General features: G+C 37.2%; 2 protein-coding genes across 3 annotated transcripts; both read left to right on the forward strand.

Moving 5' to 3' along the window:
- Positions 1 to 457: 457 nt before the first annotated feature.
- dbnla (drebrin-like a) lies at positions 458 to 12,161 on the forward strand. Of its 2 annotated transcripts, XM_081354038.1 has the most exons (20): positions 928 to 1,339; positions 1,705 to 1,760; positions 1,886 to 1,998; positions 2,103 to 2,177; positions 2,835 to 2,981; positions 3,083 to 3,160; positions 3,242 to 3,393; positions 4,804 to 4,858; positions 5,033 to 5,107; positions 6,461 to 6,607; positions 6,709 to 6,786; positions 6,868 to 7,019; positions 9,576 to 9,615; positions 9,766 to 9,840; positions 10,438 to 10,546; positions 10,633 to 10,809; positions 10,930 to 10,992; positions 11,079 to 11,170; positions 11,344 to 11,425; positions 11,810 to 12,161. In XM_081354038.1, the coding sequence occupies exons 1-20, from the start codon at positions 1,257 to 1,259 to the stop codon at positions 11,944 to 11,946; spliced, it is 1,986 nt and encodes a 661-aa protein (XP_081210164.1). In that variant the 5' UTR covers positions 928 to 1,256; the 3' UTR covers positions 11,947 to 12,161. The 2 variants fall into 2 exon arrangements, with proteins under 2 accessions (XP_081210165.1, XP_081210164.1); XM_081354039.1 differs by lacking the exon at positions 5,033 to 5,107 and having other exon boundaries at positions 458 to 1,339; positions 11,810 to 12,085.
- Positions 12,162 to 12,892: 731 nt separating this feature from the next.
- On the forward strand, positions 12,893 to 15,164 carry cox5ba (cytochrome c oxidase subunit 5Ba). The gene is made up of 4 exons (XM_081354037.1): positions 12,893 to 13,298; positions 13,668 to 13,738; positions 14,571 to 14,670; positions 14,840 to 15,164. The coding sequence occupies exons 1-4, from the start codon at positions 13,202 to 13,204 to the stop codon at positions 14,950 to 14,952; spliced, it is 381 nt and encodes a 126-aa protein (XP_081210163.1). The 5' UTR covers positions 12,893 to 13,201; the 3' UTR covers positions 14,953 to 15,164.
- Positions 15,165 to 15,432: the final 268 nt, after the last annotated feature.

The raw sequence follows: 15,432 nt of genomic DNA on the forward strand, positions 1-15,432 counted from the left end.
GAGACAACATGGGCAAAACATGTGGGCTTCACTCAAATTTCTTTTTACAGTATGATGGCTGAAGATTTTCTTTCCTCTACAAACTCTCCTTTTCCCCCCTTCATTTTGTTTTATAAATAAACTGACCGCTTGCATAATGAGTCTTCTGGCACGATCGAGGTGAGGGGCAAAAATCGTGAGAATAGCGACATCGTGCGGTCAAAATAATTATTTTAGACACGAGCTTTAAAAAAGCATTTGCAGATACAATTTCCAGGCCTATATCAAGGGTTTGGATTTGTTTGGGAATTATAGAACTACATGGAAAAATATAACACCTGGCATCTGTACAAAATGGAGCCATCATTATCTATAATTGCACTAATACAGCACAGCATGACTCCCATTATATGCTGAATTTTGGCACGGAAGTATAATGGTTAATTTACATTAACTGCTACAGTAATGAATGTTCAACACATGACATTGGTATGTCAGCTCGTCCAGTTTCTCTTGCTCTGTCAGTCTATAGCTACAAACTCTGAAGCAAAGCATACGCATTTCATTATGTTTAGCCTATACTTCATGTGATTGCAGAAATGTGATTTTACTAGTCCAACTAGTTCCAAGTGTGACCTTGCTTGACATGCCTTTAGATTGATCAATATGCAAGTTATGTGTGATTCACGAACAAACTTTTGTTTTAACGTGATTCGGTCCAACCGATTGTTTGTAGCCTATGGTGAATTTGTTTAGCAGTAAAACTGTTAAGTCTGAACAACACTGCCATTCATTTAGATTGCTTACAATACTTTTTGAATAATAACACTTATTTTAATCAATCTATCGTTTTAAACATAAAATGAAACATAAAATGGTGCGCGTGGAATACTTTTGACTAAAAAGTATCAGTGAATCGTTTTAACCGGTTCAGCGAAAGGAAACTGTCCGAACAAACCGATTCGCTAAAATGATTCCCAATGCTAATAGATTGACACAGACACTGTAATATATTTTGCCTAACTAACGTTACATATAATATTTAATTTGGTTTCTTAAAAAATAAAAATAAAAAGAATAGTTAGGGCTATTAGACTGTTGTTGGAAAAATACAAGTTCTTTCTCTTCCTCGTTTCAATTCCCAAAAAACTTGCCGAACCTGATCTCCGGAGAGGTGCGTGTTTAGAACGACGATTCACTGGAGGGAGGAAGACGGGGTTATGATTACATCTCCATTTAAAGTTCTCCTTAAGTTCTTGCAAGTTTCATGACCCACTATGGCAGTAAACCTGAGTAAAAACGGACCCGCGCTTACAGCCGCTTACAATGACGTGGTGGACGGGAAAACGGACACAAACTGGTAAGACATCTAACGTTACTCATTAAAAATCGCAAATCATATTATCGAAAATAAATGAATGAATTAAAGAAAATTAATCAATTGTAGACTACACATCATATTTATTCATGATACTAAACAGGATTCATAACATTCAAAATGACCGAGGTCCTTTAACTATTTAACATAACATGCAAATTAGGCTACTTTTCGAGACTATTACATAACTCATGTGCTCAAAAGATAATAACTAGTTACGTGGAAATTGTGTAACTATTTTTGTGCATCATAGATAGAACTTGAATAGAACTTGTCAGTTCTAGTGTTATCTTCAGTCATTTTGAGATGGATTCTGCATACAAATGAACCATATTTGTTGATTATAGGGTGTTGTTCACTTACGAAGGAAACAGTAATGACATTCGGGTTGCAGGAAAGGGAGGTGAGTAAATGCTTTAAAAACTGATAAGAATGCCAACAGAGTGATGTCATTCTTTTTGTCCTATTTAATGAGTCAGCAGTCAACAATGACTGTAGCTTGTTTGTTTTTCTGTGAATGTGCCATAGATGGTGGGCTTGAAGAAATGGTGGAGGAACTGAACAGCGGTAAAATCATGTACGCCTTCTGTAAAGTGCTGGACCACAGTTCTGGAGTCCCCAAGTTTGTGCTCATTAACTGGGTATGAACAGAACACAAATAACTGAATGTACAAATGAAAATGGCTTTATTGTGTTAACCTCTCAACATCCATTATAGAAATAATCTACTGTTAATTGGTTTCAGACCGGCGAGGGAGTCAAGGACGTTAGAAAGGGTGTTTGCGCCAATCATGTTCACTCAATGGCCAATTTTCTGAGGGTGAGTGCAAAATGGAGCCTTATAAAAATTCGTCAAAGCTTCTTTGTGCCATGGAATAAAAAGAAAGAAAAACAAATTGTAACTTTTTCATCTCACACTTTTTTTCCTTTAGAATTGTGAGATAATAAAGGGATAGTTGCCCAAAAATGAAAATTCTGTCATTAATTACTCCCCCTCATGTTGATCCAAACCAGTAAGAGCTTTCCGTCCCTCCATTGACAGCGAAGCAACTACCATATTGATGCTTCAAAAAGTTCTTAAAGAGATCGTAAAACAAATCCATATGAATTGAACAGATTTAATTTAGGCTTTTATTCACAATTAAACATTGATCAGCGAACATAAACAGAAGCTCAACTGAACCTGCTTGATGTGCGAGAACAAACCCCTTGAGGAAGCTCAAACGTGCTGTGTAACATGAGAATGATCCTCTGGTTCTCGAACGTCAAGTGAACATGCTTGAGCTTCTGTTTACCACGACTGATGTGTGAGTCGATGAATGTTAAAAAAGCCTATAAATTCAATCTGTTCATACAAAGCAATCGTGACTAATGTCAGAATTGTGAGATAAAAAGTCACAATTACCTTTTTTAATTTTTCATTCCTTGCCGATGGTCATAATATAATTCTTCATTTTGAATTTGTATTTTATAAAAGGGTGCCCATGTGACCATCAACGCTCGATCAGATGATGATGTTGAACCTGCTGACATCATGGAGAAGGTGGCCAAGGGCTCGGGCGTCAACTACAACATCCACAAAGAATCAATCCAGAACAATAATTGTGAACTTGTTGGACGTGTGGTCAGTAAAGTGATGAATTATGTCCAAACCTCATATTTAAAGGGGCTTTGAATATCTGCATGTTTGCCTTCTGAATTACTCCAATGCCTCTGTTCTCACAGGGTTCTGTCTATAAAAAGATCAGTGCTTTAGATGAAATCCAAGCCACGATTAGAGAAAACTTCTGGGCTCAGGCTGAGGTGAGGAAACGTCACAGTAAAACGCAATGCTTTTATCTTCTCATCTGCTCTTGACACGTTCTCTACTTTCTCCTTTATCAGCAAGATGAAAAGAACCGGCGGCTGGAGGAGCGCAGGAAGGCAAATGAGGAGAGGCAGCGTCTGGAGAAAGAGCAGAGGGAGCAAGAGGCTAGAGACGCAGAGGAGCGAGAGCGAAGGCAGAGAGAGAGAGAGAAAGAGATCAACCAACAGAGGCAAGTGATTTTGTGTCTGTCCCATTCATATCATCAAATATAATCTACACTGCCGTTCAAAACCTTGGGGTCAGAAAGATTTTTAAACTTCTGTTCAGCAAGGACACATTATCTGGATCAAAAGTGACAGTAAAGTCATTTATAATGTGTTTATATTTCAAATAAATGCAGTTATTCTTCAAAGAATCCTGAAATAAAATGTATCACAGTTTCCACAAAAATAGCAGCACAACTGTTTTCAACTTTAATAATAATAAGAAATGTTTCTTGAGCAGCAAATCAGCATATTAGAATGATTTATGAAGGATCACGTGACACTGAAGACTGGAGTACAAAAGGTTATTTAAAATTTTAATAATATTTCACAATATTACTTATTTTACTGTATTTTTGATCAGCTTAAGAGACTTCTTTCAAAAGCATTAAACAAATCTTACCGACCCCAAGCTTTTGAACTGTGTAAATCAGGGGTGTCCAATCCTGCTCCTGGAGGGCCACTGTCCTGTATACATTACCTCCAACCCCGATTAAACATACTTGAACCAGATAATCAAGGGATTACTAGCAGAAATGTCCAAAATCCCCCCTATACCCTCACTCACTATTCCCTCATTAGTCCACTAATATAGTTTTCTTGAAGGAGTGAATGAAAACGAGTATAGTTTGTGCTTGCGGTTTAATAATCATTTGAATCTTAGCAAACTGTCAGCTCCAGTATTAATGAAAATATTTATCTTAAACGCTGTCATGGAAACTATGTATAAACCTTAATTAAACAATTTAATGACCAATTAAAAAGAAATGTATACATGTATGATATTACGCTGTTGCCACATTGGACCAGCGGTTTGGAAAATGAAAGGATGGATGATTCAGCTGCGGCGCCATCTTCTGGTCAGACACAGGAATTCATTCTGCGCGACCTTCACAGTGCATTATGGGTATTCTCTAGCCGTTGAGTGTAGATTGGTTGTATCGTGGGATTGAATGAGTGAACTTAATAACATCCACTATTGTTTCAGACACTACTACAAATGGGCTGTCGATTCATTCAATGTTAAAACTTTTGTTTTCTGACAAAAACAGTTTATTCAGCCTCTGCCTCTCCTCCATTGACATTTTTTTTAACGGCCTCTGGTCTCCTTCCCTGCATACTGCAGCGTTAGCAGGCATTACAGTTTTTTTTGCTACCCTTGCAGGCTTGCCTTCAAGTGGCTTTGTTACTAGGCAGACTAGAAACTTCCAGACCGGTGTGTTGAGGCAAGTTAGAGCTAAACTCTACAGGACAGTGGTCCTCCAGGACTGAGTTTGGACACCACTGGTGTATATAGTTCACCAAATACTTTAAAGTTGCTTTGGATCTTCATGTCTACTAAATAACTACCTTCTTGGTGTCTATCCTTCATACAGGCTGTATGAAAAGAAACAGGAGGCAGCAAATAAAGAACAGAAGCCAGGAAAATGGGTAAAATGATCTTTCCTGCAATAAATCTGAACATTTTAAAATCACATATACATATATATATATATATATATATATATATATATATATATATATATATATATATATGTGTGTGTGTTTATACTGTATAAATATATAAAATGTTAGTCACTCTTGATTGCCTCACTTGTTGTTAAGGAGAAAGTGGAGAAGGAACACCAGTCTCCTGTAAAAGCAGGAATATTGCGATCTGAGTCTGTGCAGAAGGCCAATGTGAGTCTAAATAAATACAGCACAACAGAGAGCGCTCACAATGAGTGTCCTTGGATCTTGAAGACTATCTCCCATTGATTTTCTCCATAGAGATCTCAAAAGATTTTTAGTAAAGAGTTCTGAGTCATGTACAAATCCTCCTCGATGAATCGCTGGGTCGAAGCAAAAAGTATATGAAAATCATCTGATCAAATGAACTACACTTCCAATTAAGCATTGGGAAAGATGTAGTAAAAAACAAAACAATAGTATAATGTAAAAATATTGACTTATTGTAACTGGTTATAAGTTCAAAAACAGTATATTTTAGGTTTATTGCAAAATTCTTAGAATATATATAGTGTTTTTGAAATAAGTATCTTATGCTCACCTAGGCTGCATTTATTTGATGAAAATACAGTAAAAAAACAGCAATAAAATACATTATTATTACAGTTTAAAATATTGGTTTTCTATTTATAGACATTTAAATGTAATTTATTCCTGTGATGCAAAGCTGAATTTTCAGCATCATTTCTCCAGTCTTCAGTGTCACATGATCCTTCAGAAATCATTCTAATATGCTGATTTGCTGCTCAATAATTTCTTATTATTATCAATGTTGAAAAAAGTTGTGCTGCTTAATATTTTTGTGCAAACTGTGATACATTAAATAGAAATCTTTTGTAACAGTATTAATATCTTTACTGTCACTTTTGATCAATTTAATGAGTCCTTGCTGAATAAAGAGACATCGTGAGAACAGCGACATTGTGCGGTCAAACTAATAACTGCAGCTATTATTTTAGACCCGCGTGATATAGAATAAAATAGACTAGAAAAGAATAGATGTAAATTGCTAATGAAGATCTTTTTGAATAAATCTGAGAGCTTTCTGTCCCTCCATTGACAGCTACGCTACTATTACTTTGATGCTTCAAAAAATTCATAAAGAGATCGTAAAACAAATCCATATGAATTGAACGGATTTAATTTAGGCTTTTATTCACAATTAAACATTGATCAGCGAACATAAACAGAAGCTCAGCTGAACATGCTTGATGTGCGAGAACAAACCCCTTGAGGAAGCTCAAAAGTGCTGTGTAACATGAGAATGATCCTCTAGTTCTCGAACATCAAGTGGACATGCTTGAGCTTCTGTTTACCACGACTGATGTGTGAAGCGATAATTGTTTATAGGTGAATAAAAGCCTAAATTGAATCTGTTCATCATATAAAGCAATCGTGTCAGAATTGTCAGATAAAAAGTCACAATTATCTTTATTATTTTGTCATTCCTTGCCGGAAACAAGCTTCCATACATTAGAGATGGTCATAAATAATTCTTCATTTTGAATTTGTATTTTATAAAAGGGTGCCCATGTGACCATCAACGCTCGGTCAGATGATGATGTTAAACCTGCTGACATCATGGAGAAGGTGGCCAAGGGCTCGGGCGTCAACTACAACATCCACAAAGAATCAATCCAGAACAATAATTGTGAACTTGTTGGACGTGTGGTCAGTGAAGTGATGAATTATGTCCAAACCTCATATTTAAAGGGGCTTTGAATATCTGCATGTTTGCCTTCTGAATTACTCCAATGCCTCTGTTCTCACAGGGTTCTGTCTATAAAAAGATCAGTGCTTTAGATGAAATCCAAGCCACGATTAGAGAAAACTTCTGGGCTCAGGCTGAGGTGAGGAAACGTCACAGTAAAACGCAATGCTTTTATCTTCTCATCTGCTCTTGACACGTTCTCTACTTTCTCCTTTATCAGCAAGATGAAAAGAACCGGCGGCTGGAGGAGCGCAGGAAGGCAAATGAGGAGAGGCAGCGTCTGGAGAAAGAGCAGAGGGAGCAAGAGGCTAGAGACGCAGAGGAGCGAGAGCGAAGGCAGAGAGAGAGAGAGAAAGAGATCAACCAACAGAGGCAAGTGATTTTGTGTCTGTCCCATTCATATCATCAAATATAATCTACACTGCCGTTCAAAACCTTGGGGTCAGAAAGATTTTTAAACTTCTGTTCAGCAAGGACACATTATCTGGATCAAAAGTGACAGTAAAGTCATTTATAATGTGTTTATATTTCAAATAAATGCAGTTATTCTTCAAAGAATCCTGAAATAAAATGTATCACCGTTTCCACAAAAATAGCAGCACAACTGTTTTCAACATTAATAATAATAAGAAATGTTTCTTGAGCAGCAAATCAGCATATTAGAATGATTTATGAAGGATCACGTGACACTGAAGACTGGAGTACAAACAGTTATTTAATATTTCACAATATTACTTATTTTACTGTATTTTTGATCAGCCTTGGTGAACAAAAGAGACTTCTTTCAAACGCATTAAACAAATCTTACCGACCCCAAGCTTTTGAACTGTGTAAATCAGGGGTGTCCAATCCTGCTCCTGGAGGGCCACTGTCCTGTATACATTACCTCCAACCCCGATTTAACATACATGAACCAGATAATCAAGGGATTATACTAGCAGAAATGTCCAAAATCCCCCCTATACCCTCACTCACTATTCCCTCATTAGTCCACTAATATAGTTCTCTTGAAGGAGTGAATGAAAACGAGTATAGTTTGTGCTTTCGGTTTAATAATCATTTAATCTTAGCAAACTGGAAGCTCCAGTATTAATGAAAATATTTATCTTAAACGCTGTCATGGAAACTATGTATAAACCTTAATTAAACAATCTAATAACCAATTACAAAGGCATTTATACCTGTATGATATTACGCTGTTGCCACATTGGACCAGCGGTTTGGAAAATGAAAGGATGGATGATTCAGCTGCGGCGCCATCTTCTGGTCAGACACAGGAATTCATTCTGCGCGACCTTCACAGTGCATTATGGGTATTTTCTAGCCGTTTAGTGTACATCGGTTATACCAGAGCCCGTCTACGGAGAACCTACCCACTCCCTATTAAGTCCTATTGTACCGAATGTTGGTTGTAGTTCCACAAGAGTTCCACTGGGGGCGCTCGCCCATGAGTGCAGAATGAATGGGAGTCTATGGGGCTAGACGGCTTAATTTGTCTCTTTCACCCGATTGCCGTTGATAAATATCAGATTTGATTGTAGGTTTTGCAAGTTCAACATGGGTTATAGGTCGAAAGTTTAATGAATGAGTACTTATGTCCTTTCGATTTCTTACAGGTTGAGTTGTTGTTGCCCATAACACGCTAGCATTCTGCTAATGAACGCTGATTGGTCAGTGAAGGACTGATTACGACCAGAGATACCGCTTGATGACATCGTGGCATCCGAAGCGGGACCAGAAACAAACAAAACAAAAACTCTTCTAGCACGTGTATTTACCTGTGTCAGCTGTGTTGTCGATGCCTCGAGAGAAAAGAAAGTGCAGAGCACGAAAGCACCAAAGTGACTGAAGGATTGCCGTACAGCAGTATCTCTGGTCGTACGATGTGTTTGACGTCATTGACATTTTAAAAGACTTTTTAAAGCAAATAAGTGACTCTAAAAAATCTAACACCTAGCAAAGTGTAATTTCTTTGCGTCTACTTTCGAATACAACATTCAAATTACTAGACAAAAAATTATATCCTGAGAAAAGTGGATTTTGATGTGTGTAGCGCCATAGACCTCCATTCATTCTGCACTCGTCCTGTGAGCGCCCTCATATGGAATCAGAGTGGAACTGCAAACAGTTTAAAAGCCGGAAGTGTACTGAGAGTGAAACTTCTCGCCTTATTAAACATTCTCTGGTTATACACTCGTTATTGCAGTGCATTATGGGATTTAATGAGTAAACTTGATAACGTCCACTATGGTTAACGACACCACTACAAATGGCTGTTCCCTCAAATAGCCCTATTTAAGGGTGATTTCGGACACTGACATGGTCTTATTATTGGGAGATTCGAGGGTCCGTGGCTCTTCTATTGGAGAAAGCTAACTTGGATCATGTGTGCCTTGAGAGCCAATCACATTACAGCCTTGACGTCATTGAATTCAGAGTTGTGAGACAGTCAATCTCTGTTTGCGGATATGAATGAGAGTCAATAAGCAATTGTCTGTGACTTCTCTTATAAAGCTTCTCTTATTCTTTTTATTTTTTCAGTTTAAGATCAATCCAAAACAAATGTTTAAGAGCAAACATGTTGAAGATTAGTCGATTGGCTGTCGATTCATTAAATGATAAGCTGTTTTCCCACAAAAGCAGTTTATTCAGCCTCTGCCTCTCCTCCATTGACATCCATAAAAAACGGCCTCTGGTCTCCTTCCCTGCATACTGCAGCGTTAGCAGGCATTACAGGTTTTTTTGCTAACCTTGCAGGCTTGCCTTCAAGTGGCCGGTGTGTTGAGGCAAGTTAGAGCTAAACTCTACAGGACAGTGGTCCTCCAGGACTGAGTTTGGACACCACTGGTGTATATAGTTCACCAAATACTTAAAAGTTGCTTTGGATCTTCATGTCTACTAAATAACTACCTTCTTGGTGTCTCACAGGCTGTATGAAAAGAAACAAGAGGCAGCAATTAAAGAACAGGTAAATGGGTAAAATTATCTTTCCTGCAATAAATATGAACATTTTTAAATCATATATATATATAAATATATATGTGTGTTTGTATGTGTGTGTATACTGTATAAATATATAAAATGTTAGTCACTCTTGATTGCCTCACTTGTTGTTAAGGAGAAAGTGGAGAAGGAACACCAGTCTCCTGTAAAAGCAGGAATATTGCGATCTGAGTCTGTGCAGAAGGCCAATGTGAGTCTAAATAAATACAGCACAACAGAGAGCGCTCACAATGAGTGTCCTTGGATCTTGAAGACTATTTCCCATTGATTTTCTCCATAGAGATCTCAAAAGATTTTTAGTAAAGAGTTCTGAGTCATATACAAATCCTCCTCGATGAATCGCTGGGTCGAAGCAAAAAGTATATGAAAATCATCTGATCAAATGAACTACACTTCCAATTAAGCATTGGGAAAGATGTAGTAAAAAAACAAAACAATAGTATAATGTAAAAATATTGACTTATTGTAACTGGTTATTAGTACAAAAACAGAATATTTTAGGTTTATTGCAAAAAATACAGTAAATATAGCAAAATACAGTAAAAAAACAGCAATAATATAAATTATTACAGTTTAAATACTGAATACTTTTGATCAATTTAATGCGTCCTTGCTGGATAAAAGTATTAATTTCTTAAAAATACTTTTTAAGGAGAAAATGAATGGGATTTTACTTCTGGAATTCTAATATTTTCTTCTATTATATGTTAAAGATAAAGTAAGACCAGTAAGAAAGTAAGGTCGTAGTAGACATAAAAATAGCATATTCATTCTACCTTTTTTCCAGGAGGCGGCGTCAATCATCTCTCAGCGTTCCATCAATCCCAGGGAGCTGTTCATGAAGACGGAGAGAAGCTCGGTCAACAGTGCAACGCCTTCTTCACCTTCTCAACCAGGTACAAAAAACATCCGACAAAATCTCATATATAAAACATGCACAGTTTCAAGCCATTGATCTCAATATTACTTCATTACTCCTCAGGTCAGTTGAGAAGCCCATTTTTGTCCCAGCAAGCAGTCAGTGCAGAAATCCCTCGCAGTGAGAGCAAGTCTCAGCCCTTATCTCCAGTTCGCCCCGCGGCAGCAACCTCGGTTTCACATGTACCAGCTCCCATCTCTCCTGTGCGCGAAACTCCGGCTTTCCCTGAAAAAAATGCAGGTGAGTAAAAGAATCCACAAATCCAAAACCAATCCAAAAATCCAAAAACAATCCTTTATGTGTCTCTGGTTTAAAATCATATGGCAGCAAGTTATAAGTTGCCTTATTTCTGCCTTTAAGACCCCTTCTACGATGATCCATTTGTATCTGAACAAGCTGAGGAATCTGAAGATGAATGGGATGGTATATTTTCTCTCAATAATGCTTATTAACGTCAGTCAATGCCATATTTATGCCTGAAATCTGACTTACTGTGTATCCTGGTGCAGATTCAGATGAGGAGGGACAACAAAACGAAGATGAAAACAGCATCTATATGAACGTCCCCTCAAATGAAAATCTCTATGATGAAGTTAGCCAGGTTGGTACCTTGTCATATCCATCATCCAATGGATGCTGTCCCGTGACCTTTTATGACATTTTTAAGAATACTTTTCTGTAGTAATAATAATGATTTAACTGGGTTTAAGATATTGTGTATTATAATAAATGGTTGTGTCACCTAAATGCCATTATTTATCCTATTATTTGAAGGATTTACAAACCCCTGCTGGCGAAGATGAGACAGGCCAAGACCAGAACATCTGTGCAAGAGCATTATATGACTACCAAGCTGGTGAGTGCTTGGATTCTGCTGTATTTTCTAAAATTTCATGCATTAAATTATCAATATGCAGTAAAGTCTTGATCTCTGCAATGAGCTGTAATATCTGGAACTATTGCTCTGATGATGATAATAATTATAAGAGAGAGAGAGAGAGAGAGAGAGAGAGAGAGAGAGAGAGAGAGAGAGAGAGAGAGAGAGAGAGAGAGAGAGCATGAAATATACAAATAGCCTGGTTAAAACGTCAATACAAAAAATGATTCTGATTTGATTTAATTTAGTGTAAGTGGCGATTTATGATATTTTTGTACATTTAAACCTTGAGAATATCCCATACTCTCTTATAATCAATGAAGATATGGTGTTGATATGGCGTTATATTTTCTTCCCATTTAGCGGATGACACCGAGATCTCCTTTGACCCGGATGACATTATCACAGGGATCGAGATGATCGATGAGGGCTGGTGGAGGGGCTACAGTCCTGATGGGCACAACGGATTGTTTCCTGCTAATTATGTGGAGCTTCTTTAAATCTACAGTAACCAATCAGACGCAATGATATGCGACAAAAAGATTGTGGTTTGTTAGTGTGGTTTGTTAGTGTGCTTTAATGATGTTACAGGGAAATGCATACTTTGTCTAAATAATGTTCAATAAAAGTTTTATGTCTCTTTAATTTTCTTTTCATGTTGATTCAAATAACCAAATCAAACAAAGCACAGAAAATAAACACCAGCATTGTAATGAATGAAAATGTTCCTATACTTGCACCAAAACTTAATTACTTTCCTCACAAACATTAACCAGGGTAACTGCAGTTTCCACTAAAATTACACTTCATGTCAGATCATAAGGTACTGAATCATTACTGTATTTATGTCCTGTTGTATTTAAGGTACTTTGTATAAATGACTTGCCAAAACCATGAAATATAAAAAAAAGTATTTGTTACAACATAAAAACTGATAATTTTGCTTAGCCACTACTACTGAAAAACATTAAAAAATTATTTTGTTTTAAGGACATCTCAAATTATTTTTATGATTATTACAGCAACGATAGCTGTAGCAAATGTGTAATTTGGACAAAGCTAAAATTAAAATGTAACATTTTTGTAGCTAAGGCTTTTCTGTCCAATATTCATCGCTATCCATTTCACACCAATTTTTTTTAAATGCTTGAAGAAAACCACGTCACACCATATATATGTATATATTTTTTAATTAAATTCAAATTTACAGACAAAATAGGTATTGAACAATATTAAATTACAATTTCCAAAAGGCAGACATAATTGCAAAATACAATAAGCAACAGCGACGAAGTCTCAAATCAAATATACAATCAAGAAAGACAACAAAAAATAAATAAGTAAATAGAATAATAAAATGAGTAAAAAAATAAATGAATGAATTACATTTATGTAAAAGTAGGTCGGTCCTTTACCTGGGTAAAGGAGCTTAAGTGCACTTAGCTCATTGAAGAAAATGGCTACTGTTGGAGCTTTTTCATTTGAAAGGGTGCAAAGTGAAGCATTGGCAAAATCAAAAATCTGCATTTATGAATGAAATATTTAGCAAATTCAAAAAGATTATTAACCAAGTAGTACTGTGTACAATCTTTCTTAAGTACACCAAACTTAATTTGTTTGTATTCAAGGGACCACTTCACACCATATGTATGGAATACATATGGTGATGACGTCTAACGCACGCGACGCGAGGGTTACATAAGCGCCTCTTCGACGTCATCATCCTGATTCTGGTAGTTTTGGGGAAGAGGAAACATGGCTGCAAGGTTACTGCTGAGAACCGCCGTACGGGCCGCGACGACCTGCAGGCCGTCTCCAGTGACCGCTCTGAGCAGAGGGATGGCGGCGGGAGGTCAGTCTTTCATCTCGGGCTGTTTTAATAACCGAAACGCGCCGTAGCATCATTTGAGAGTCAGTTTGAACGCGTGCCAAGGACGCGATGCCTTCCGCGGAGGTCGATGCTCTGACCGCACCGGCAGTTCAAACAGGAAAACGGTTGTTTAGTTATAATTTCTAATGGGATGTTATAAGAAATTGTATTGTTTTAGTGTTTTAATGCGTGCTGGTGACATCTGTGTAGTTTTAAAGAAATCACATACATGTGTTGTGCTTGTATTGGCAGTTAGCAGTTTCCAAACACAAACGTGACTAATGTGAATTGCTGGTCGGTAAGGGAGTTTTTAATAGAGTTTTAACATAAATGTGACCTTTTTTCTTGCAGGTATTCCAACTGACGAAGACCAGGCCACTGGACTCGAGAAGAAGATTATGCATGCTCTAAAAACAGGCTCAGTATGTATTCTGGTCTTAGCTGTCAAACTAAACGTTTATGCTTCCATATAACATCAGTTTCATAGATAAGGATAAATTCATTCAAAAATTAAATTCTGTCATTATTATCCTTGATCCAAACACACATGCTGTTACAATTCCTCATAAAAAGTGAGTTTTGAAGAATTTTAACATAGTTATTTCTATACATCTAGTTTCAGAGTCATGTCTGTCATACTCCAAGAAAGACATAAGTTGTCCATTTGACTTTCAAAGGTTGCATTTTGATCTCATGTTCAGCTTAATGTCATTATTAAATTACATTATGGTTCTCATGTATGAACTTGAAGAAAGACGTTGTGACCAAATTGATATTGAAATTAAAGGTTTGGTACGCCAAAAATGAAAATTATCCCATAATTTACTCGCATTAGATTTTAGATCACATTTACTCACATTAGATTTTGAAGCCCAAAACAGTGCATCCATCATAAAATTAATCCATACGACTTCAGGGTGTTAATAAAGGCCTTCTGAAGCAAAGTGATTCGTTTTTTGTAAGAAAAATATCCATATTAATAACTTTATAAACTATAATCACTGTCTTCCGGAAACGGCCAGACGCGAGTCTAGTTACGGCGGAAGAGTGACCTCTGACCCGACGCATGACGTAAGATGTAGGAGTAGCGTTAGCTTAGGTGTGAGTAGATGCCTCTCGTGGTTCAAACAAATAGAGGTGGGCAACAAACTCAAGCTTCTCTTCTCTTATATCTCTTATAATCATCAAACTTAATAAAATATAAAATAAAATGGCTGCATTCAAGTTCTTGTATCTTGTTCTTTCCTCTCACAGGATCCTTATAGCATGCTGAAGCCCAAGGAGTATGCAGGGTCAAAGACAGACCCCCATCTTGTACCTTCAGTCACCAACAAAAGAATTGTTGGCTGTGTCTGTAAGTTATAACTCTAGATTCTAGACCAGAGATGGGCAGCTTCGGTCCTGGAAACTCTGCAGGATAGTGTCTCTCCAGGACCGAAGCTGCCCATCTCTGTTCTAGACACTTCACACCATAGTTTTTGTTTGTTGGAGGTTGTATTGAGCACATGCTTGTGTCTGTCCAGGTGAGGAGGACAACACTGCTGTGGTGTGGTTCTGGCTCCACGAGGGTGAAGCCCAGCGCTGTCCCTCATGCGGCTCTCATTACAAGCTAGTGCCTCACGAGCTTCCTCACTGAGCCAATGTGTCACATCCCAGAACTCCAGATGTGGTGACCTCATTCATGTTTGTCTTTTTCCAAAGAAGTACAGGGGATGTAACCTGTCCTCCTGGTGTGGGACGCAATATTTTAGCAAACAATTTCCGTAAATTATTGGAGTGTGCATTTTGCATTTAGTCCGGTTCCACCTAATAAACATGCTTACTCTGACTTTGTCTGTATTTTAATTCAGGTTCATTCAATTCTCTGTGCAGCACTGGTCACAAGTGTGGACACACTTTCCTGTGACCTTAAAAACCTATGAAAACTGTCTAATAGTCTTAGATTTAGTTAACAATGAAAAATATGGGTCTAAACCTTTGACTGAAAGTTTATATCAATTTTATAAAAATGTCTTTTTGACCATAGCTTCCACTTTATTGATGAGACTATATGAAGAGTTCAGATGCAAAAGCCTCTAAGTGCCATCTGAAATTTTCTTCTAGAATGATCATTTTT

Source organism: Scardinius erythrophthalmus, assembly GCF_964197995.2.
Source record: "Scardinius erythrophthalmus genome assembly, chromosome: 23".
In the NCBI taxonomy this organism is placed as follows: domain Eukaryota; kingdom Metazoa; phylum Chordata; class Actinopteri; order Cypriniformes; family Leuciscidae; genus Scardinius; species Scardinius erythrophthalmus.

Excerpts from the sequence above, each read along its gene's own strand:
- dbnla (XM_081354038.1), top strand. The coding sequence starts at position 1,257 with ATGGCAGTAAACCTGAGTAAAAACGGACCCGCGCTTACAGCCGCTTAC. Across the intron at positions 1,761-1,885 it reads TCGGGTTGCAGGAAAGGGAG|ATGGTGGGCTTGAAGAAATG; the intron begins GTGAGTAAATGC and ends AATGTGCCATAG. Across the intron at positions 3,394-4,803 it reads AAAGAGATCAACCAACAGAG|GCTGTATGAAAAGAAACAGG; the intron begins GCAAGTGATTTT and ends TCCTTCATACAG.
- cox5ba (XM_081354037.1), top strand. The coding sequence starts at position 13,202 with ATGGCTGCAAGGTTACTGCTGAGAACCGCCGTACGGGCCGCGACGACC. Across the intron at positions 13,739-14,570 it reads ATGCTCTAAAAACAGGCTCA|GATCCTTATAGCATGCTGAA; the intron begins GTATGTATTCTG and ends TTCCTCTCACAG. Across the intron at positions 14,671-14,839 it reads AAGAATTGTTGGCTGTGTCT|GTGAGGAGGACAACACTGCT; the intron begins GTAAGTTATAAC and ends GTGTCTGTCCAG.